The sequence below is a fragment of the Phycodurus eques genome, chromosome 11, assembly GCF_024500275.1.
Source record: "Phycodurus eques isolate BA_2022a chromosome 11, UOR_Pequ_1.1, whole genome shotgun sequence".
NCBI classification, from domain to species: Eukaryota; Metazoa; Chordata; class Actinopteri; order Syngnathiformes; family Syngnathidae; genus Phycodurus; species Phycodurus eques.
The window spans coordinates 6592349-6617487 of NC_084535.1; the positions used below are offsets into that span (position 1 = coordinate 6592349).

General features: G+C 40.8%; 1 protein-coding gene across 2 annotated transcripts in view; it reads left to right on the top strand.

The window, feature by feature from the left end:
- The window catches only part of sorcs3b (sortilin related VPS10 domain containing receptor 3b), a 54006-nt gene that overhangs the window by 17043 nt on the left and 11824 nt on the right, over positions 1-25139 (top strand). Inside the window, exons 2-17 of one of the 2 annotated variants that reach the window (XM_061689393.1) lie at positions 304-371; positions 5731-5830; positions 7210-7368; positions 7497-7570; positions 9065-9129; positions 10357-10475; positions 14908-14997; positions 16065-16244; positions 16861-17007; positions 19234-19336; positions 20080-20156; positions 20257-20348; positions 21765-21872; positions 22392-22509; positions 23515-23648; positions 24118-24231. In XM_061689393.1, the coding sequence (XP_061545377.1) occupies positions 304-371; positions 5731-5830; positions 7210-7368; positions 7497-7570; positions 9065-9129; positions 10357-10475; positions 14908-14997; positions 16065-16244; positions 16861-17007; positions 19234-19336; positions 20080-20156; positions 20257-20348; positions 21765-21872; positions 22392-22509; positions 23515-23648; positions 24118-24231 (1748 nt within the window). The remainder of the gene's footprint in view (positions 1-303; positions 372-5730; positions 5831-7209; positions 7369-7496; positions 7571-9064; positions 9130-10356; positions 10476-14907; positions 14998-16064; positions 16245-16860; positions 17008-19233; positions 19337-20079; positions 20157-20256; positions 20349-21764; positions 21873-22391; positions 22510-23514; positions 23649-24117; positions 24232-25139) is intronic. The other variant, XM_061689394.1, reaches the window with a different exon arrangement.

The following is a 25139-nucleotide window of genomic DNA, read 5'->3' on the forward strand; positions in this document are numbered from 1 at the left end:
AAGAATTGAGGCTTAGAAAAAAAAAAAAATCTTTTTGGACATACGTTTATGAGACGTTTTGTTGGTTGACTCATGATAGACGTTCCTACCAAATTTCATGTTGGGAAGTGAAACTGACTTTGAGGACGGAATTTTCCCCAAAAAATTCTGGGAAGAAAGTGACTTTTTAAAGAGCTTTTGTATGGAATTGCATTAGATAATGCAGGTGTACCTATTAAAAACATCAGGTGTACATTTTCTAACAAGTTAAAAAGCACGGAATCTCCCCCTCCTATCTAACAAAATGATGCTCTTATGTTGCAGGTGATCCTGATCCTGACTAAGCTGTACGACTTCAACCTGGGCGCCGTTACCGAGAGCTCTCTTTGGAGGTACGTTGCCTTGAATCAAATACGCAGAGAGGTGACGGCGCACCGCTGCCTCTAATTTGATAAACATGCAAAAGCACAAAGCAAAGGAAAATATATTCATAGGCAGTAGCGGCATCCGGTGTGATTTATAGCGCGATCGCCAGAGTATGAAGGATGATGATACGTTGGAAGCCCGTATGACGTATGTTTTAATAAAGCACCCACGGTGAAGCCAACCTATTCTCAGTGGTGTACTGTACATAAGTAAATTTTTCAGGTATGTGTACTTTACTTATTTATTTTTGTCTAATTTTGATTTTATAATTTTTTTTACTTGGTTCTCTACGTTAGCAAGTATCAGTACATTTGTAATAAGTAGAGTGCGAGTACCTTTGTCACCTCTGCCTATTCAAAACACCTTAGCTCTGAGAGACATCGGGTACTCTCTCCAGTTGACCAAATAAACTACTTGAAATATCGTGAACTGTCAGGAGTCATAAGCATCTAAAAATGAGGTTTGCGTGGAGATGGTAAAGCAGCAGCAGCAGATGGATAGCAGTAGAGCTTTTGTCCATTTGCACATTAACTTTGCTAGCGGGACTAACAAAAAAGTGTGTGCTCAACAGTGTGACCGCGTTGCCTGCTGCTACCAGCACCTCTCACCACACACACAGACACACGCGCGCGCAAAAGAAAACATTCAAATTTAATTTCAGTCATGCAAGCGCAACACTGCTGGTGTTCAATGACAGTTTAAAAAATGAACTAATATAAACACCAAGGTTTAAGATTGTGAGTAGAAAGTGGTGAAAAATCACCTATGCTAGTCTCAGTATTGGAGCAAACAAAGCTATACTTTTTAAAAAAAAAAAAAAATTTGTAATAACATGTCCTGTTCAGCTGCATGGCCTTGCAGAATGTTTGATCTGTATGCCTTTGTGCTGGAACCGTTTCGCTGTGCAACAGGGGGCTGTGAAATACTCCCTCTGTTTATTTTTTAATTATTCTGATGTTTATTGAAAATACAGCCAGACAGAAAAGGGTTTTAGGAGGGGACAGACAGAGGGACAGAGTGGACAGGGGCCCATGGGGTGAAAACCACAGCAGAACAATAGTGAGACAGTCTTGATATTTGAACATAAGTAACATTACAACAGTTATTTGTAGATTAGGAGGAGAGGGTGAAGACATGCAATAACTAACCAAGAGAACCAGACAAGAGGGGACAGAAAAGGACAGGACAGGACAGGATGTGGGAAAATGAGCAAGGCAGTGTTACTGGTGAGTGGCGGGGTGGGATTCTTTTTTAGTGTCTTAACACCTGTAAGAACCTGTGAGTTGATATGTTAGTATAATCTGTGTTGTTATTAGTGATCCTAGGCACAAGTAATTAAAGTGTATAGTTTCTGTCGAATTTTTTAGTGAATGAACACTTTATCACATGCATGTTAGTCAATTGGTGTACGGAGTTGCTGTGCCGGCGCATCGAGGGAGGGTGAGCCCGTCCAGCAGGAGACCCTGCGAGGCGACGCTAAACTCTTTTAATATGGAAGACATGCTGCAACATTAGGTACAATTATAATTTCAGTAATTACAATGCAAATGATGTGGTTTTCATAAATTTATTCAGGGAGATATTCATTTAAAGGAACATTATTTGTCACAATTTAAAACAGTTCCCAGGTGTCTCGATAACATGTAACGTGACATGCTTTAATCAGCCCCCCAAAAAACACCACCATTTTTTTTTTTATGTTTTTAATTCAGAAGAGCATTCCATTGTAAAATCAAAATATAAAAACATAATGAAACATAATAAGAGAATGAAATTAACTGGTTTCATAAAGTGTAATTAAACTGAAAGTCAAACACACGCGCACACACACACACACACAGCGTTGAGTTGTTTTCAAGTGGCACGACCAAGTGAGTGACGTTCAATCAACGGCCAAAAGTGCATCAGCAACTGTTGCTAATCTTTTTTTAAATTTTTTTATTTGTAATTTACTGTGCATACTGTAATATTCGTGTGTTGGATTTCTGTCTTTAAGGGCCATGGCCTAGTGAGTGATGTCAGGTACTGGAGTTGGGATTGGCTGGTTAGTCTGCGTGTGAGTGTCTGGGCGTGAGCTGTGCCTTCCAGCAGCTCCTTGCGAGTGTTCTTATTTAGTATTTGTGTGTTTGACTCCTTAACCTGTTCCATAAATGTCTGAATGTGCATGGCTGTGGTTCTCCTTGCCCACATGCGAGGGCATTACAGTACCTTAACTCATTCACTGCCATGGACGTATATAGTCATCAACTAGAACGCAACCGTTCACTGCTATGGACGTCTATCTTTGAAGTACATTTTTCAACCTGTTGGTGTGGAGTATGGGCTCATGCAGCTTGTCTGTGGATATCAAGTTTCTAAATGACTGTAATGATGGTCCCTGTAGATGGCAGTGTTGCAGCGCTTTGGATTTGAGATCAGCACAGTTTTTGAGTAGAAGATGGAGATTAAGGGGTGAATTTCGGCTTGTCACGTCGATTATGAGGAAGAGAAATGCCAAGACCTTACAAGTCAGACAACATTAGGCACTCAATATATACATATACATATACACACTGTTTGAGTGTGTATATGTATAGTTTAAACTAGGTAGAAAGTGTGTGTCACAATCGTGAGCAAAAATGATGCATTTCTTGGAGTGAATGACAAACGGCATGTAAAAAAGCCACTAATGTGCAACTCAAGCCATGCGGTGAGTCAAAGTCGCTAACAGTGCGCATCTAAACAGTAGACAAATTATTTTGCTATCAAAAGACCTTTAGTGTCTCTGACACTAAAATATTAGTGTCAGAGTCACTTCCGCTGGATATGTCTCTTTCCAGAAAAAGTTTGTTTTCTCCATTTACTTGGTCAGAAACGGGTATTTTTGGTAAAACCAACCTACTGTATGTTCTACTGCTGATTACTAGAAAAAAGTTTTTTCTGGTACAAGAAGAGAGGCTTCTCTTTTTTTGGGGTAGGTTCAGTACTTACATTATCACAGACTGCAACATTCCGTGGGTCTTAAAATAAAAATGCTCTAAAACGTCTGGCAATATGAGGAATTGCTCTGAAAACGGCTGGCCGTGAGTATTCACTACTCCATTTTTTTCCCCACTTCACCCAAGCGGGGGTTTATATCAGAAGCTCGCTTGTTACACAGATTTAATTTTAATTAGTGGTCGAACCGACGCCATCTTGTTCACACGCTAACTTAATTCTGCCGGGTTTGCCATCCAAACAGTTTCCCACTGAAGCAACCGTCATAAGTAATTGAGTCGCCACTATAGTACTTGTGTCATGTGGTAATTATACTGAAGGAGAGATTTTTGTCTGTGCGCCTGTCAGCCTCATAAATAAGAATTCATTTCATCAAGGATAATACCACAGAACTCAATCCAGTCTCTTACGAGTTACTTCTTATTTCCACCCTCGCCTTCTCACAGACTGAAGAGAACTCATTTCACTGTGAAACACACCAGTCCATAGAGTTTCAAATTAATGTCTGTTTCACCAGAGGCACTGCGAGATTTACACTCAACTTGACGCGTTTTTGAAATCCCCATATACCAGAGGTCTTCCATCATGCATCACATTGCCGTACCCCTAAGTAATTTAGTGCGCACCTAAGGCGCTTAGTGCAGATAAATGTTATGAAAAGAAGTGTGCATGCATGTTTTCTGTGATAAGAGTATAAATGATTAACGGTCACAATAGCTTCCAGTCACAGTCGGTGGCAACATATGTGATGTTTGGATCGATGTGGCAACTCGGAGAAGTCATCTTGTGTTTTCAGATGACTGCCTCTTTTCTGCTAAATCAACATCACCATGCAATAACATCACATAAGACGTATCCCAACCCCACCTCATTCCGATGTGGCAGCTGAAAGCACCACTTAGGCCGCACAAATGTGTTTAGGGGGTTAGTCTGAAAACAATGTCAACGGCAAATGGGACACTTCAGATTAATGCACAGACAATGATAGCAGACATTGCTCGGGTATCTATCCAATTATGTTGTGAAATTATATTTGCAGGCACTCAGGTAGAACGGAGAGTGCGGATTGGTGGTGGTGCTATGGGGAGGGGGGGGGGGCGGTTATGAGGATTGGGATGACAAGCGCATTTACCCTTGTCATGGATGCGTGCACAAGGAAGGGACATGGACAAGTGACAGCAACATGTGACTGAACGAAGCCCAGGAGATAATTTGCTAGGTTTCACACGGAATACTTTCATGATGTCACCAATATAAATCAAGAAGCAGTGTAGTGTACAATGGAACCTTGAGGATGGACACGTTGGAGGTTGATGAACCTCTTTGCAACTGTCACCATCCAAACATTTTTTATTATCTGTTCAGGCAAACGCAGATGGAAGATGGAGTTTTTCAAGATACGAGTCAACAATTGGCTGATTTTTTGTTGTTGTTGTTGCTGTGACTTCGTTGCAAAAATTTGAGAAATGAGCACTGTATGGGGCGGCACGGTGGTCGACTGGTTAGAGCGTCAGCCTCACAGTTCTGAGGAGCGGGGTTCAATCCCGGCCCCGCCCGTGTGGAGTTTGCATGTTCTCCCCGTGCCTGCGTGGGTTTTCTCCGGGCACTCCGGTTTCCTCCCACATCCCAAAAACATGCATGTTAATTGAACACTCTAAATTGCCCGTAGGTGTGAATGGGAGTGCGAATGGATGTTTGTTTCTATGTGCCCTGCGATTGGCTGGCAACCAGTTCAGGTTGTACCCCGCCTTCTGCCCCATGATAGCTGGGATGGGCTCCAGCACGCCCGCGACCCATGTGAGGAGAAGCGGCTCAGAAAATGGATGGATGGATTTGATATATGGGTGTTTTGCGTGACAAGCATGGTCATGGAAAGAATATAACTCCTATCTCAAGGCACCACTGTACAGTATATCAAAACAATTATTACATGAAAAAAATAGATAGAATAGATAGACCGGGGGAATCCGACTGTTTAATTAAAACAAAGCATCGCGAAGGCCTGCGGCGGGTGTTGATGCAATGTGATTTCTGCCCAGTGCTCTGAATGTCAAAGTGAAGAAAATCAATGAGCTAGTTATGGCATATTTCATATCCACATTTCAGCTCTTTGATATTAGATTCCTCTTCTCCAGAATGGAAAATGGTTGTATCATTGTCATGCGTGTTCTCCTGTGAACCTGGACGCGATCAAGGTCGACATGCTACTAAATAATAATTTCAAAATACAAACCTTGTACTGGCCCTCAGTTGACTGCAATGGCCTGACTGTGTTGAAATATCCTCAGAAGTAACACATTTTGAATCTATATGCTCTTATTTACCTGCACCGTGTGTTTTTGTGTGCAGATCCAGCGACTATGGGAGCACCTACACTAAACTCAATGACAAAGTGGGCTCGAGGACCGTGCTGAGCTATCTTTACGTGTGCCCCACCAACAAACAGAAGGTCGTCACATCCTGACATTGCTTTTTGTTTTTCTTTTTTTAATCTCTTTAACAATTGAGCCACTGAGAACAAGAGTGGGCTAATTCCATTGTCACCCCTTATTTTGCAGAAGAGTATTTTTTTATTTTATGACTGCCCTACAATCTGAGGGAGTTATAGCTTGGTGATTTATATGACAATAACTACTTCTGGATACCTGTTTTTGCACATATTGTGGTTCAAAACTATCAATATTACATGAAAGATAATAAATATCATTCTCTTATACTAACATGCAGATGCACTGTGACCCAAACAAAAGCACTACTTACTTTCTGAGTCTTCTTTTGACCTCTGAAGCCCACTTTCTGGGATGTTTTTGCGGGAGGTGAGACCTGGTTTCATGGGCGCGGCCATCTTGGAAACGGGAGTCGGCCACGTGTTGCACTGATCAATCAGGAAAAGGGCTGAGTGCAATAATGGACGGCCCCCTATATGTCAAAATTGGAACTTAGTAAATAATTTCAACCAGTAGTCATTATTATTCATGTTTGTTAAAAAAAAATTATTGTTTTCCAAAAATGTGGAAAAAAAATTACAGGCAATGATGCTATTAGGCTAACCAAATGACAACAATTATGGACTGGCCCCTATATGTAAAAATTAGAACTTAAACTTGATTTTGGCCAGTATTCATCTGGACTCAACTAAACTTTAAAACCGTTAGCATTTTAGCAAAATTGACATTCAAAGTAATTTTTAACTTGCTGTCACAGTATCACAGTATCAGTATCAGTATCAATAAGATACTTTTAACTTGCTGTCACAGTATCAATTCAAAAAGTGCTCAAAATAGTTTGTTCTTTTTGTTATTTACATGTACATTTATCACATAGATTTACATTTATGTCATGTTAATCCGTAAAGGTAGAATTGAGATCACTGGACTCTTGTTTTTTTTTTTTTAATTTGTTAAGATGTTTTCTTTCCTTTGGCAATTATGCTAATAAGCTAACGAAATGACAAAATGATAAAAATAATGGACTGCCCTCTATATGTCAAATATGGAACTTTGATTTACCAACATTCATCTGGAAGATATGCCTTTTCTCGATTCCTTACTGCACTTAATTAAAAAATTGTTAGCATATTAGTATAAACGCCCAAGTCATTTTGAATTTACTCGTCATGGTAATCCGCAAACGTTGAATCGAGGCAACCTGACTCTTCTTGTTAGTTTTTTGTACTTGTTTTCTGAAACTGTTCAAAAATGACTCAGGCAATTATGCTAGCAGGCCAACGAAATGACAGAAATGGAGTTAGCCCACTCTAGTTGTCAGTTGCTCAATTGCTGTGAGACGACTGTCGCTGTAACGCCGCATCCCTGGTCTGTACTTCAGATAATGATGCTGAGCGACCCGGAGGTGGAGAGCGCCGTTCTGATCAGCTCGGACGAGGGGGCGAGCTTCGAGAAGTATCCCATTAGCTTCAACGTCCTCAGCCTTCTCTTCCATCCGGCGCAGGAGAACTGGATCCTGGCCTACAGCCACGGCAGCAAGGTGGCTTTTAAGAGTCGATCCGCTGGCGAAATTGTTTGGATTGTCATGTACTGTAGATGCCTTGATTGCGGTGGTGGTTGCTCGCTATCGACTTCCTCGCTGTTGTTACCATAGCTATTATCTTGCAGCTGTACAGCTCCATGGACTTCGGGAAGAAGTGGCAGCTTGTGCACGACAACGTGATGCCGGGTCGATTCTACTGGTACGAATACACACGCAAACATACACGCACACAGACAGGAGTGTTAGAGCCATGCTGAGAAGAATAATAAAGATACACAATGAAACTGATTTTGTCATCTTCAAAGAATTAAGTTGTACATTTTTTGATGGGAAAAAGTAGAAAAGATTCAAAAACGAAAACTGTATTTTCAAGTCAAGTAATAATGTTTAGATAACTCTTATATTTTCTAGATTAGTCGTATATATAAAGAGAATTTATTTATTTTCAAGAAGTTTTGTATTTTCAAGGTAAAAAGTATTAAGTCATAATAATGTGTGGTTAAAGTTGTTCATTTTTAAAACAATGTATATTTTTTAGATAACATTTTTTTTTTAGATCAAAGTCGTAATTATTGCGAGAATAGACAGATCTTATTGAGAAAAAGGTTACTTTTTTTGAATAAAGTCCTAACATTTTCAAATTAGTCATAACATTGAGGGGAAAAAAGTATTCTTTTTGGGGATAAAAAGTGGTACTTTTTTCAGATTAAAAAATGAAGTTGTAATATTACAAATAACGTCTCATGTTTATTTAAAATAAAGTCGTAATATTTCGAGAATGTTTTGAGAATTTAAAAATATATATTTTTTTAGATTAAAGTTGTAACAAGGAAAAAAAGTTGACAGTGTTATTACGAGAATAAAGTTGTGTAATTTTGAAAAAAACGTTTTAAAGTGTTTGAGTTAAAATCTCATATTTTTTAGGTAATGATTCATATATTTTCAAGATTAAAGCCATTACCTGTATATTATGCTGTAAATTGTATATTTTCCAGAAATCTTACAATAAAGTGATTTATTATTGAGATTAAATGCCATATATTTTTGGGAAAAAAGTGATATATACTTTTTAACCTCCAATTTTTAACTATTTCGTTTCATTCTCGTAATATTGAGACTTTAATCTTGAAGCGTGATGATTTGTGTTGTCTTTTCGGGGTGGCACTAATACGCCTTCGTGCAAAGTAGAACAAACGCTCGTCATGTCCACTTGAAGCACGACTGTCCTCTTTGTTTTTTTCCCCCCTCCTTTTGAGCACAAACACAAGATGCTGCTTTTGCCGTCGCTGTCATTTCGTCGAACTGCTCTGGCACAAGCCAGTGAATATTGATGCCAGCCTCGATTCCTTTTTACTATAGTATGTTTTGTCACGCATGTTGCCGCCGTGGCTGGATTTGAAAGGCAATAGTTCGAGTGACAATTTGACCTATGCTCATGAGCACTTTCATTGTAATACTTTGCAGTTGTACCACAGAGAACAGCATGTATTTTTGTTGCACGCCAAACAATATTGCAATCATTTTCAACTGTTACGTGCAAGGCTTACGTCACCTGCTGTTTATTCTCCTTTTCCTTTGTTTGTCTCCCACTCTGGTGAATTGAAATGTAATAGGCGTTCATTTAGCGGTTCAGAAATATGCTGTTATGACTTTCAGATTATAAGACTCTCCCATCTTCTTTTCCTCTCGCCAGGGCCGTAATGGGGCTGGACAGAGAGTCGGACGCGGTCCACATCGAGACGCGGGTCGCCAAAGGCCGTGAGTGCTCCACGCCGAGGACCGCCTCGCCTTTTATTCGGAGCGAGGTCGCGGGCCTGCTCCTTCACATCGCTCTCGCTGAAGTGCAGTAAAGCAGAATAGGTGCAGCTGACAAAAATGACGGAGGGGGGGTAGGCGAAGAGAGTTTTAGGGCTGTTGACGGATGTTTCTTCTAATTAACGCGTCTGCCACGTGTCGCCCTTTCAAATCCGCACGCCGCTCTAATGCGCAGTCAGTGCGATCGGAAGCTTTGTCTTCATTGGAGGGATGGCGCTCGCAATCCACATGTGGCTTTAATGTTTATTGTGTGAGTCGCTGTGGAATCTTTCACCGTACTGAGTTTTTAATGAACATCCAGGGCTGGACCTGGACACTGAGTGCATCCAGAAAGTATTTACAGCGCTTCACTTTTTTCACATTTTATGTTAGCAGGGGTGTCAAACTCAATTTGGTGGCGGGCCACATCGTAAGATTGCCCGCTATGACCGTGGTACCTTGACTTAAGAGTTTTTTCCCCATTTAAATGAATTGAAATGCCATTAATTAATTCAACAATCCAAATAAACACCACCATTTTTTAAAAACGTTTTAAATGAAGCAAAATAGCACGGAATGCAGTGGCGGTTGGACAATATATGGGCTACCGCGCCGTCCCACCACACTACTTTCTTTGAAGACAAAAAAATATATATATTGAAGTAAAAACATTTCCAAATATACAGTATGTGTAACTATTTTTACATCAGCAAGATAACTAGTATATAGTTAATGATGAGTAAGGTTGTTTCGCTCATGCTGACAGATAAAAGAATGTTTGGGAATAAACCGTTTTTTTCACATAATCATCAATTGTTTTGGGGGCACCAGCATGGTGCGTTGGTGATTTGCGCAAAACAACCAACGACACTCACATTCACACCTATAAAAAATTTAGAGTTTTCAATAAATCTGAGCATGTTTTTGAAAAATAACACTTAATCCCGGGAAGAACATACATTGCAAACTTCACACAGGAAAGTCCGAGCCGAGATTCTGACTTAGAACCTCCGAACTGTGAGGCCCGGTGTTATAATATTTCCCTTCAACTGTACAGTTGAAAGATCCTTTGAAAGATTTGATGACCTACAAGCTCATTTTGCATGGCGTCTCCAGTGCGCACAAGCGCGACCTCAGGCTAAACCCTCGTAATTTACTCCCAATTGATTTCCTTTGCTGTCGTCTTCCCAGGCGCTCAGTACGTGAAGTGCAGAGCCCAACGGTGCAAGGAGGCCAACAGGCAGTACCTCTTCCTGGGACACGTGGACACCAACTCCTTGGTTGTGCAGGATGAATACGTTTTCACTCAGGTCTGTGTCGCAATAGCTTACTTTGTCCTTTTTATTGCACTATTGAGGTCATCTTTTCTTTTTTTTGTTTCCCGCCTCTTGTTTTTCTGTTCACTCTACATCCAATTCATGGTTTTCCATCAAAATTCTTATAATGGCTTCCTGAAACACACCTGTTCCCCAATGTGCTTTGTGATTATGTTTCATCTCATCTTCATCATCAAGGCGCACTCTGTGTTTCCACACACGGACACACACATAAAAAAATAAAAAATAAAAAAGTGTTTCTAAAATGAGATAGAAGGTGGAAAATGAGCTGTGAATAAAATAAAACGCTTGTTGTCCTTAATGCCATTCACTTAGCGTTCGACTCCAATTAGACAGCAGCCGTCATTGCCGTTATTAGTAATGAAATTTCCAAATGACCTCCGGTCTCATTGATCTCCATCCACCGGTGAGCCGTTCTCCTCCTGTTTGCAGCCCTGCTGCATTTAGTCACGCATGTTATGCTGAACTTAAGAGTGAGCAATATAAGGATCCAGTGCAGCGTTTTTGTATATTTTAGGGCAGAGCTTCTCACCTGGTCAACCCGAGACCTCCATTTTTACCACGGCCATTAAGTCGTAGCCCGCTTTGAAAGCACTGTAACGTGAATTCAGAGATTTGTTTCTAAATACATTATACATGGTTGACGATAATTGCTGAATTATTTGTGTTTGTTTTTTGTGTTTTGTTTTTTTTGTTGTTTTGTTTTTTTCCATGGCTAATACGGTGCCCCCTGATGCACTTTGGCGATGGGATGTGTAGGCATAAGAAAGATGCTCGATGAAGTAGCGTTCAGCAGACACACCCACAGCATTTGAGAGCGGAGACAATGGCTTGATTTTTGACGATTTCAAAGCCTCATTTAAAGTCATTTTATATACATGCTTGATTTTTTATTTTTTTAATCATTCAAATTTGGCAGGGTTGTTTTCAACATTTCTCCGTGGTGTGTCAAATCTACACTGCATATTCATTTTCGCTTAACATGGACTTTAATAGAAGTAATACCTTGGTTCAGCAGGCCCACCTATTAAGAGTGAAATTACACAACTGAGTAAAAATTTTTGTGAGCTGCCTTATGTCAGAAAATTGGTACACACACATCAATTTTTAACATCTTAACCCATTTTTGATATGCGAGTGCTCCCCACACAATGAGGAAAAAATGGCAAGTGTTTTCTTACCATTCTTAGTGTGCAGTGTACTCGATGACCAGCCTAGCACACCACACATACAGTAACAGTGACAATCCTGAGGCTCCTCCCCCAAACCAGATGGCTGGTGTAGTACCAAGACTGTCCCGCGAGAAGCGGCATGGTGCCACAGGGGATCCAGTGTGCCAGAAAATAGAAGAAGAAAGAGAAGTCATACTTTTGGCTCAGCCAAACTTGCGTTGACCACACACATAGGGCCCTGCCATCGTAAATATTTAACAGGTTTAACATTTACGATTGTACCAAGACATCCCTGTGAGAGGCAACATGGTGCCAGAGGGGTCTTCTAGGCTGTGTATTTGTGTTCGGGCTTCCTAATTCGCTAATGTTTCGTTTCAAGTCACTACACAGACAAGGATTTGCTATCGTAAATATTGAACAGGTTTAACATTTACGATTGTAGGCTCATATTGTTTACTGAGCAGCTCGGGGAGGAATCACTCTTAACACAAGATAATTTTCAGATACATCTGAGAATCTGGCTTTGCTGACTTTGATCACAAGACCGATTGTCAGTATGCGTGTTTATGGGGTCTCGGGTTACTCTTTTTGGAAACTAAAATTCAGATTCGGGGCTGAAAGCAATTCCATCACTCGTCATCATGGCAATGAAAAGATTCCATTCCTCCAAGTTCCACTTGGGGGAGGCAGGCGAGCAGTGGCTCGTTTGCATGAGACAAGATAGCACCCCCAAAAGTGGGCTGTCATGTGTGTCACAGTTTATAAAGAAGCTTTGAAATGTTTCAAATGACCATTACAACAATTTTTTCGTGTCGACCGTTTGTTAACTTTATTTGATTCTCACGCTATCGTGCTCCATTGGTTGAATAAACTGTGAAATTACTACTCCATTTAGTCAGCTTTGGGTTCCGAGATTTGGCATTTACACCCCATTTCAATATGTTTACTTTTTAAATAATTGAATATAATTGTATTGTGTTGTATTTTCATTTAATTATTTAGTTACAGATGTAATCTTTTAATTTAAAATGATGTTGCAGAACCAACACCAGTACTAGCAGTGACCCAGTTTCACTTCATTCGTAGACTTGATTGGAATGTCTGCATCCTAAGACTGAGGGAGGGGGGGGGATGCATCAATTGGAGACTCGAAATTGCCCGTAGGTGTGAATGGTTGTTTGTTTGTATGTGCCCTGCGATTGGCTGGCAACCAGTTCAGGGTGTACCCCGCCTCCTGCCCGATGATAGCTGGGATAGGCTCCAGCACGCCCGTGACCCTAGTGAGGAGAAGCGGCTCAGAAAATGGATGGATGGATATATATATATATATATATATATATATATATATATATATATATATATATATATATATATATATATACACATAGACAGAGAGAGAGAGAGAGATAGTCATTCAACAAAATTGCATTTAGCAAAGGTGAGATTGCGAGCGCAACGCGGGACTCGCGGGCGCCCACCGACGACTTTCCGGTGACTTTCATTGCCAGGGGCAGTTGGATTTAACTTGACAAAGAGTAATGAGGTTATCGATTGGGGCTACAACGGAATAAGCAGTCTTCAACACCTCTACGGTCCCACGGGAAAAGAAGGAATGGTCGAGTGCAACATCCTCAAAAAATGTGGCCTTATAAAAGGCAACTCATTGATTTTCGATAGATTATTCCATTAGAGCCCTAATGTAGTATGTAGGGGGACAAACACCATCTTTCTACTTGATTGGAAAATAAGCAAGCTCGCGTTGCCCTGGGCCTCTAAATGGATGGGAAAATGCGAGTGCATTAAGGTCCTCCAGATGCGTTGTAGATAAAGTCAACATCATTTCCAGCTCCTCTTAGCTTAGGACTAATTGAGATAATGACGAGCGTTTCTGTTGTGCTTGCATTTCGGCATGCTCTCGACACCGCACGGAGGGTTTTGGAGCGGCAGTCATAAACTTTGAAATAAATACAGTACACTTCCTTCAGGAGATGCCTTGGACTCGGCGTCCTTGTTTTGCAGGATCTGGGGTGCCTGAAAATTCTCTCACATATGTCTCAGGGAGAAGAGGGGGGAAAAAAGCGACGCACGTCCCATTTCTTTTCTGCTTTTTTTTTTTTTATCTTTATCAGACAGCCTCCATAGAAATAAATACAAAGTCGTCCTCATGTTATGTCAGGTTACCCAGTGAAGCCATAAAGAGTGTTGCTGTCAAAAGTTTAGCAATGCTACAGTTGCCCCAGTTGTTATTGACACGTTGAAAGCATGTGTGTCTCATTTAGCCATTGCAGCGAGGTCTCCCGCTTCTTCTGCTACTCTACCTGTCAAACCTGCAAGTCTCTCCCAGACTCAAAAACACTTTCTGAACCCTCGTTGCGCTTTGCCGACGGGGTTTGTCACTTTCCTCCAGGAACCTCGCAGAAGCATACTCGCTGAAAATGTGACTTTCCTTGCACTCTCTTCTTTGCTGCGCACTGTATGGCTTCATGCGGAAATATCGACAATAGAATGCTTTCCTGGGGCCAGAACCGCGTTCTGATGTTCAACAGACAAGAACATGAGTGTTTAAAAAGCTTAAATGCCAAATGTGACTGATTTAAGTATATAAAATGAGTTCTCTCTCGAATGCTGTCCACGCTGACCACGTCCAGTTTATCTGTCAATCAAATACCAGTACTTTGACCTGAAAAAAATTATACTACTTCATCTACATGTTTGAACTTTAAAGATATATCCACTTAAAGCCCCCCGGTGGCTGGAATATATCCCACCGAGTCGTCACAGGGCTTTTCTACGCTGCAACGACGACGTTATATCTCCACGAGTACTACATAGATGTGGGTGCTTCAGTACGTGACAATGGGACGGAGGCAGAGAAGATACACTTGGTTAATATCACACTTGATGTGTGCGCACTCAACCAGTCACATACAAGCCATTAAAGATGTAAAATCTCCATAATATTTCCGATTTAAAAAATCTCCCTCTCGTGTCGCCATTTCAACACAGTCCTTCCCAAGAGGCTGTTTGACCTTCATTTATTCATCTTTTATGCCACATTTGCTGCCTGATTTTCTGCCCTTTTTGAAATGTTAACTATAAACTGCCTCGCCATTTTATCTTTTGTGGTTTAACATCAAATTATTAGCAGAACAGCTTCCCTTCCAATCAAACAGATAAGTGATTGGTGGTGCGATGGTAAAGTGACGCACGCTTGTTTGTTTTTCATTACCAAGGTAACCAAGTCGGGACGAGCCAGCTACTTTGTGTCCTACATGAGAGAACCATTCAAACGCATGCAATTACCCAAATATTGTCTGCCCAAGGTAAGTGCCACTAACCAACAGATACTGTACATGCTGGACAATCCTGTAATGATTTATTTTCTGTTAAATGTCCCCCTAATAGAAAGGTTCGAATTGGTTTTAACATTTTAATTAAACGTGTTAGAGTAATTTGAGGCATTATACTGGTAATTCATCACTTTTAAATCCTATTTTAAAAAAAAATTTACTTGAAGCAAAGTTTTTCCAAAGTCAAATTAATGGACATATCTGAATAGGACTGTCACTATCAAATCTTTTTAGTATTGAATACCATGCAGCTCACTCATACTTATCATGTTATACTGTTTGTACAACACATCTGACAGTGTCTTTAAAATCATTTACAGGCCCTCCTTTGTCGTTTTTGGCTAAGTTTTTCATTGGCCCAACAATGCGTCCGTCAGCAATAAATGTCCGTGTGAAACATGGGTCTGGAGGCGCAAACACAAATTTTGTGTCCACCTACTTTTGAAGTCGACTTTGCCAAGTTATTCTATTTTTATTAAGCTGTGTTTTCAGCAGACAATATTCACAAGGCTCTTATACATTCAGTTCGCTACAATCAAGCTTTTAAGGGATGTTTTGTTCCTTCAACCTCCTTCAGGGTCCTTAAAACAGATTTGTATTACATTCCAAAACAGTGGAAATGCTCATATATCCTCGAACAAAAGTAAACAGGCTTCGAGTTTCATATAAAGTACTTTTTCTACGGTTTAATATGGTTAAAAACATTTTTATTTTTTTTTAAAACACCAATAATTTGTCTTGTGCATGTGTGAGGTAAGAGGCAAGTGAGAGAGAGTGTGAAGGGGGTGTAGCTCTGTGTGCACCCAGTATCGTCAGCAAAAAAAAGTATTATCAAATTCCAATTCCACATGGAGTGCTGAAGAAAAAAAATATTATTATTTTTTTAACCACATACTTTTCTTCTACAATCAGTCCCAATGAATACATTAAAGTCCCAGCCCCAGTTTAAATACATCAATAAGCCCTTTGGAATTTTACAGACTTTGTGAGCAAATGCTACAGTACGTGCGTCCCATCACCTTTGTGGCCTTCTCGTGTAGGACATGCATATAATCAGCACAGACGAAAAGCAGGTGTTTGCCGCGGTCCAGGAGTGGAACCAGAACCACACGTACAGCCTATACATCTCGGACTCGCCTGGCGTCTACTTCACCCTCTCGCTGGAAAATTTGAGGACCACCAGGGGACCCACTGGAAACCTGCTGGTCGACTTCTACAAGGTAGCCACGTTGCCTGCTTAATATTTTTCGTCCTCTGTGATAATCGATCGACACTCAATCCACCACTATCACGTCGCAATTATAGGTGGGCGTGTCGATACTGCGGTGGGCTGCTCATTTGGCATCGATTTCCTGAAACAAATATCAATATTAACTAACAAATAAGAATTTGGGGTGCATGGATCACTTTCAACTGTCCTGGATAATTTACGTCAACCACAATGTGCTGATACAGGCCCATACACGGCAGTGTCTTACACTGGTCCTTGCGAAACATGCGACGTGACGCCAAATGGGCAAACATGGTGCACAAAAAAAACAAAAAAAAGAAAACAAAACGAAGCGTGGTGCAATTTAACACCACTCAATAAAGTTACGGCAAGGTACCGAGTCTGTGACGGAAGGTTTACAAAACAGCAGCAACACAAACAATTTGTTCAATCACCTGAAAGATCACGCACACACATCCCGAGAGCCACTATGAGCTTTAAAACAGACGAGCTGCATCCAAATGTGTGCTTTTGTGTTTGAACTTTTTATTAGATTTCCACCCTGCGGGAAAGCCTCTTCCAAATAATCCCTTGTATGTACATTAGAACATTTTGTGACTGTCCAGGTCGAGGGGATAAACGGCATGTATCTGGCTAACAAGCTGGTGGACTACCGTGTCAAGACGTTCATCACCTACAACAAAGGACAAACGTGGGCCCTGCTGCCGGCGCCCGCCGCCGACGTGGCCGGGAATAACATCCACTGCGTGACGGTGAGCCAACGATGCTCTCGCTCACGGGAAACGACGCTTATGCCACATATTGTGCGGCACAAGTTTCGAACCAAATGTGCGCGAGTTCGGCCGTGGCGGGCGCGTTTGGTTCGCAGTTCCCAGCCTCCCTAAATAACCAATGGGGAGGCTCGGGCAGTGGAATAGTTTTATTATCCGTGTAAGTCACGCCGTGTCATTAGGTGTCGTTTCAGGAGTACAGACTTTCCATTAACCTGCGTGACTTCAATTCACCAAATGTAGTCACGCCGGGCTAATGAATGTTAGATTACACTGAATTATATTACATAGCAGTGTTGCCAGCGAGTCAGCAGGTGAGATTGCGACTTATTTTTTCACTATATATCAGACACCATATGTTGTTGTTTTTTTGTTTGTTTGTTTTGGTCCCCCCACCACCACCCCCATCCTGTTCGGCTGCTAGGTCATACAGTACAGTGGATTTGTATACCTTTTTATGCCGTAACAGTTTTGCTGTGAAGAACGCGGGGTTTGTTGTTATTCGTATTGTGATTTATATTTTGGGAAATGTGGTCAAACAAAACGAGCTTTAAGGGACAGGCGGAGAGAAAAAAGAGAACAGAACAAAAACAACAGAGAACCTTGATGCGATAACAACACTAGATGACAATAATGTTACATAGGAGTTGTATTATATCTATAGTGATCCCCCGTTTATCGCTGGGGATACACGTTCCAGAAATCTAAATCTGAATAACCAAATATATATATTTTTTTATAGTTCTAACTTTAACCTTTTAAAAACACACTTCTTAAACATATCGTAAATGTATCAGAAAAAAAAAAAAAAAAAACATCATCAAGTCTGGGGGAGTGACATGTGACGTCTGCAAGTCTGCGTGTGAGTGTCTCGGTGTGAGCAGTGGCCAAGAGCAGCTCCTGCATCCAGTGTGCTCACTGGGTTAATGTTTTACTCATCTCCTGGTGTTCCATAAATGGCTCTCCTTTCCCCACATCTGAGGGCATTAATGTTAGTAATAACCGTATACTGTGAAAACAAAGTATATATAATAGCTCTTTAAAAACACAGCACATTGGGGGCTCAAATAATAAACCGCGGTACTGAACCACACAGTGCTACTGGTGTCCGATACCGTAGGTTCACACTGGAGATTTTACTGTCAAATTGTTTTGGTTTACGGAGTTCCATTCCTATAGTGGCGACATAATCAGTATTTGTACATACTGTAAGTCCGAATGCGCCGTAGTATATAAATATAAAACATAAATATAAAACAACCACATAAAAAAAGAGTAAATACGGCGGAAACTGAGCATGCCTGACCACACACTACGACCACATCAAAATACATTTAAAACTTAAAAAAAATCCTAAATGTATCATCAACGGAAACTTGCCAGAAAAATGTCAGCCCTCTGTTCTGTACTCCACTGTAATTGGCCAGTCTGACTTTCAGGGTGCGGCGTAGCAATATTTTAACTTAACTTTTAAACATTTGTAAACATACTTGAAAAATAATCGGCCTATCGAAAATACGAAAAATGCAAATCCTGTGAAACAGCTTAAATGTTTATTATTTTGTATACATTTTGACCTTTTATTGCATTTTAATCAATAATATTTTCAATACTGTGCAATATTTATGTTCCCATTAAAAAAAAAAAGAAGAAAAATCAGTGGCCGCGTTATAAAGGGGACTCCCACAACAGATTTGTACCCCCCTCCAAAAAGACAAATAGCACGGCCACAATAGATTACAGGCTTCCCAGTGAAATTCAACTATACGCTGTAACTCACCTACGGCAATATTTCATTTTGTTGCAGAGATGACCCCAATCCTAACCTCTGACCCCTCCCAAGCTCCATTGCACCACCTGCCTTAACCACGGTGGCCTTATTGATGTTTTCCAATATGCTGTGGAAATGATTAGGAGTGGAAATTATTTTCCGTTTCTTAGCGTCGCATCCTGGGAGTCTTTAATTACACGCTTGTTTGCATTCAAAAGAAGAAGAAAAAAGGGAAAAATTAAAAGCACTCAATTTCCTCATTGTTTTTTCTGGGAGACAACAAATGTCTTTTGCTTCCTCCCTAAAAACGAGAGCACTTTTGCTCTAGTGTTGCAGACAGGACCGCTTCCGATTGATGATACATAATTATGTCCTTATGTGATATGATTATATTAAGAATCTTTTTTTTTTATTATTTTTTTTTTTTTTGTTGACAGCCTTTTTGTTCGTTGCATCTTCACCTGGAGATGTCTGAGAATCCCTACACATCCGGACCCATCACCAGCAAAAAGTCAGTACCGGGAATCATTGTGGCAACAGGTACGATATTTTTGTCATTGACATTTATGGATTAGTAACATATTATATATGTCTACTGTTTTTATTCATCATATTTGGTTTTGTTCACCTATTCTGTTGACAATCCACATTTTGATGAAAAACTAATCCCAAAAAATACTTTCTACTTACACTTTACATTATGGCCAAAATAAAATCTCAAATTTAAACAAAAAAAAAGAAACATAATTTGACAAAGTGTAAAAACTATATTTAATTTTTTTTTTTAAATAACTAAAATCGATTGACATGTTTATTGCATCTCATCTCTTCATTTTACCAATGAAACCATAAAACGGTTGCTGTTTAAAGAGGTAGAAGGATTAATAACTGCAATTATTTAATAACTAAGGACACCTGAGAGAAATAAAATGGACATCAGTTCTTTAGCGCTTGTCCTCATTCGGGTCACGGGTGAGCTGGAGCCCGTTCCATGCGACAATCGGGCCTTTGAGCGGAACGATTTGGTCACATTTGGTCCGATTGTCAATATGTGTGTACTGTATGCGGCTTTAAAAAGCAGTTTTTATCACATGCCTCCAAGCTTGAATCTCAGTTGACAACAAAAAGTTGTATTAATGTGTCCTCTGTTGGAGAATGAGGGTGTACAAAGATTCACCAAATAACTCAATATTTTATCTGTTGATGCTACATTTAGGTCTATTGTCTTTTTTTTTTTCCAGTGTGAAATGATTTTTTTTTTTTCTCCCTCACCTTTCAACTAGGGAATATTGGAACGGAATTGTCCTCTGCCAACCTTGGCATGTTCATAACGTCTGACGCAGGAAATAGCTGGCGACAGGTGGGCGTGTGCACACAAATGCGCACAGCACTTAAGGGGGAAAAAAAATACAAAAATGGTGTCATTAGCACAACTGTTGTTTTCCCTTCTCTGCGCAAAGATATTTGATGAAGAGCACAACATTTGGTTCCTGGACAACGGAGGAGCTTTGCTGGCTGTGCTGCACGTGCCAACGCCTATTCGACACTTATGGTGCGTACAGCTAAATATATATTATAAAGTTCTTTTTTTTTGTTTTATTCCAAGTTTGAGTTAGAGCCCCGCTGTATGGAAACACATATATTCAATATCCATAATAACTAGCTCAAAGTCCTCTTTGTCCTCATTAGAAAGACAATTCAGTGCACTAGTAGAATGACTAGGCCCCATAAGTACAGTGCAACAACTACTGTATGTTCTCTTGGTTAAATTTTTTGACATTTATGCACACTAGTAGGACAACTTTGGCATACTAGTTGGACAACTACAAGTTCAGGTGTAATTGCATAATAAAAGGCTAGATGTGGCACTAGTATCGGGAATTTTTTTTTTTATTGATAAGACAGTCGTTCTTCTCGTGCGCTGTGTTGTCTTACTAGTGAAGATTACTACGAATGCATGGACCTTAAGCTGAATATCAAGGATATCGAATAAATACTCATACGGCTTTCTATATTTAATGCTCAAATGGTTACACACAACTCGTAGGACATTCTGTACACTAGTATGACAACTTGGGCACACTAATAGGGCAACTACGTTACTAGTAAGGCAAAACAGCAACTGCGTGCTACCAGTACTGCTAATAACATTATATCGTTCTGGTAGTTAACATCTACTGCTTTACTAGTAGTACTCTCAGCGAGCAGATGTCCACTAGTGTGCAGTTTTGCCTCACTAGTAACATGTAGTTGTCCTACTACTATGGTAGAGTTGTCCAAATAACGTGGAGACAAGTCACATGTAGTGGAAAAAAACATTACGAGTTAGACACAATCGTTTTACTTGTGTGCCAAATTGTCTTACTAGTGAGGACAAATACTGCAGCGTACTAGTAGACCAACCTAAAAACGGCCATCAAGGATGTGGAATAAATGCTCAAACAACTTCCCCTTTCGCTGCTCCTCAACTGTCACAATCATTTCCAGCAGAGAAGAGTCAGTTACAGCCGGATGCCCGCGCCGGGATGCGACGAGTGCTTTTATGTAAATCCGACGTACAACAAGGTGGAAATGTGAGGCGGAAAACGGCCTCCTCGCTCGCTCGCATTGCGGCAGCTTTGTAACGCCGTCTACTTTGGCGTCCCCGCACTCGCCAGCCCCCCTGTCAAAAGTGATTAAGCTGCTCAAGAGGTGATTTCCGCGGCGGCCCAAATCTATTCCGAGTGCTACAGCCTGAGTCATATCTCTCTTTGCGAGCGTTTTGTCACTTGCATGTGGTGGGAACATTTATCCTTTTGTTTTTTGGCTGTCTTGAAATGTTCTCACCTTGAGGAGCATCCAAAGCGCTTTATTTTTTTTTTTTTTTTGCAAAACAAAAAACGTTTATCATATTTCACTTCCCCCTCTCATTTCTCTTGTTGTTTAATGTTCTACACCTGAACGTCACACTCTATTGTGTCACATGAAGGATCAGTCTAGACGAAGGCAAGAAGTGGGACCGTCACACTTTCTCCCTGGCACCTCTCTACGTGGACGGAGTCCTGATGGAGTCGGAATCGGATAATCACATTATCACGTAAGTAACGGGAAGTCATGTCTCTGGGAATTAAGCACCTATCAGACAGCAAGGAACAGACTTTATGCCACTAATGGAGTACTTTGGGCACAAGAGCCTATTTGACTGAAACATAATTAGAAGAATATGACACTTATAAAAAATGTCTCAAACTATAAATTTTTGAAAATGATAACATTACTGTTTCCATCTAGATGCTTAAACAAAGAACATTGTCTGCAAAAAAAAAATGTCCTACATACTGTATGAAGTGTAATGGATATTACAAGCATTTCAGTTTTACATTTTTTTCCTGTATTTTCAGTAGCTAGTTGTCATGAAATTGTAGCCACAGTGTCTGTCTGACTTCCTGTTTTGGGGCAGTTATGACTAAGCCCTACGAACTGTGCCAAGCAACAAGCAACCAAGTTAATGTTTGGCGTGAGCAGGAAAGACAATCTGACCAATACTGTGCATTTGTAACGTTTTGAAACAATTTCTCTTCCGTATTTGAAACGCATTTTGCATGTCATCCTGTAGTTTCTTTGGACACTTCAGCCATCGGTCAGAGTGGCAGCTGATGAAGATCGACTACAAGGGCCTTTTCAGTCAGAGGTGCATGGATGGAGACTATCAGACATGGTCCCTGCACAACAAGGTAACAGGAAGAATTCTTCTCTCGTCGTGTTCTTAAAACACTTTAGTTTTCCTCAGTTCTCACTCTCGCATAGATCCATCCATCCCTTTACATCTGCTTGTCTGGGGTCGGCTCACTGGGGCAGCAGCTTCGGCAGGGAAGCCCAGACTTCCCTCTCCCCAGCCACTTCGTCCGGCTCTTCCGGGGGGATCCCGAGGCGTTCCCCTGCCAGCCGGGAGACATGGTCTCTTCAATGTGTCCTGGGTCGACCCTGGTTTCTCCTCCTGGTGGGACATGCCCAGAATACCTCATCAGGAAGGCGTCCGGGGGCATCCTAACCAGATGCCTTAGCCACCTCATACGGCTCTTCTTGATGCGGAGGAGCAGCGGACTTGCTTTGTGGACTTGGAGAACCAAGTCCACAAAGCACACTTTGAGTGGGTGGGCGAATTCCCATGCACCCTCGACGACCCTGTCAAGGGTGTAGAGCTGGTCCACTGTTCCACAGCCAGGACGAAAACCAAACTGCTCCTCCTGAATCTGATATTCGACTTCCTGACGGACCCCCCCTCTCCAGCACCCCTGAATAGACCTTACCAGGGAGGCTGACAAGCGTGATCCCCCTGTAGTGGGAACACACCCTTCTTAAAAAGGGGGGCCACCACCCCAGTCTGCCAATCCAGACACACTGTCCCCGATGTCCACGCAATGTTGCAAAGGCTTGACAGTCAGGACAGCCCCACAACATCGCACGCACAAATAAGACCCCAACTGGGATATTTTCAAAATTCCGCAGATTAACTTTCCATGGAAATTTACCAGAAGCTTTACACAAATTCACCATATATTTTCCACCCCTTTGGAACCCTACTAACTAATGTGTTTTTTAACTCATGCAAAAAAGGTGTATGCGTGCTACTAACAATGCATTCATTATTGTACAAAATCCTACGAAATGGAACTAAAAAGTAATCTCTTTTGTTTTGTCACTGTCAACACCTTTGTTTGTTTGTCTTGTCTTGAAAGGGTGAGCTTTGCGTGATGGGTGAGAAGCAGATTTTCATGAAGCGCAGACCTGGAAACCGCTGCATGTTGTCCCAGGACTATTCCAGAATCTATTCATCCGAGCCATGCCAGTGCACCGCCTACGACTTTGAATGGTGACCACTTCTTTTCCCCATTAAACACTTCTAAAATTCCCAAAGTTATGACTAATCGCTTCTCTGATGTGTTTGCAAAGACTTGAGTATCAAGTGGCCGTTAATTAAAGACACAAGGATCTGTTTGCATGCATTAATACAGTATCACTTTCCTAGAGTAGCAAATATGACTGTGTTCTTTTAATCTAATTATAGCAAGAACTTTTCATCACTCCCCTGCAATTTGCATAATGTCAAATCGCTTATTAGAATTCAATTAATAATGAATTGCTCAATTAAATTTAAATGTCTGTCAGAAATTCTGTTTGATCAGGCTTGTCTGACAAGCTTATCGCTATTTATGGCGTTAAAATATGCTCATTTGCAAGGCATTATAAAAAGTTCGGATTATTTGACTTTGCCAGTTTGGCGAATTTGATAAAAGTGCTTTTTTTTTTTTCCTTTCTTTCTTTTTTTTTTTTGCATGCAGCGACTACGGCTGGGAGCGTCGCACCGATGGGAAGTGTTCTCCTGCTTTTTGGTTCGATCCAAACGGTGCGGCCAAAAGCTGCAGTGCAGGCCTGAGCTTCCTCAACAGCACTGGGTAAGTGTTCCCCGACGTTCAGTCCATCAAAAAACAATATGGTTCCATGCCAGCTGATGTGTTACTGTAGGTTCGACATAGACAACTGGAGATATACTCATTTCATCTTCGTGGTGCCTCCAAGGGCTGAAAAAAATGGATGTTAAATCAATGTTGGTAACCACAGAAAGAGGAGTATACAGTAGCTCAGACCTCGATGAGAGTATTTATTGGATATCCTTATTCCGATTACTTTGGCATACTAGTGGTACATACATGTTACTCGTGATGTGCACTACTAGTGAAGAGAATTGTGCATCATTTGAACAATTGTTAAAAAAAAACATCAGCATTACCGGCAACCTTTCATTGGTCAGCGACCCTGCATACTATGTTTTTATGTCTTAAAGGTATTTTCTGTCAAATAGCTGTCTGTTGTCGTACTAGTGCGGCTCCAACGAGCGGAGACAAATTCCTTGTGTTTTTGACATACTTGGCAAATATAGATGATTCTGACGAGTATAATTTCACAAATTTGTAGAAGTACAAGTTTCCTCACTAGTAACATGTCGTTGTCCTATTAGTATGCCAAAGATTAAAAAAAAAATGTTCAGCAGTTAGTGGATTTTTTTATTTACTAATAAGACACAGTCGTTGTACTAGTACACTGTCTTGTCTTACCAGTGAGGAAACATTTCATACTAGTACATAGAGCTTAAGAATATTTAATAAATGCTCAAGTGGCTTTCCATACTTGTCCTCATTCGGGTTGCAGGCGCTAGCTCGCTAGCTGCTTAGACTGCTAGCTACCTAGCTGACTCTTGTCATCTTTCGCGCTGTGTTGGCTGAACTTTTTCCCATTCATTCTGCCGCGGTCACCCCCACCACACAGCCACAGCTAAAAAAATTTAAATAAAAGGAGTCACTTT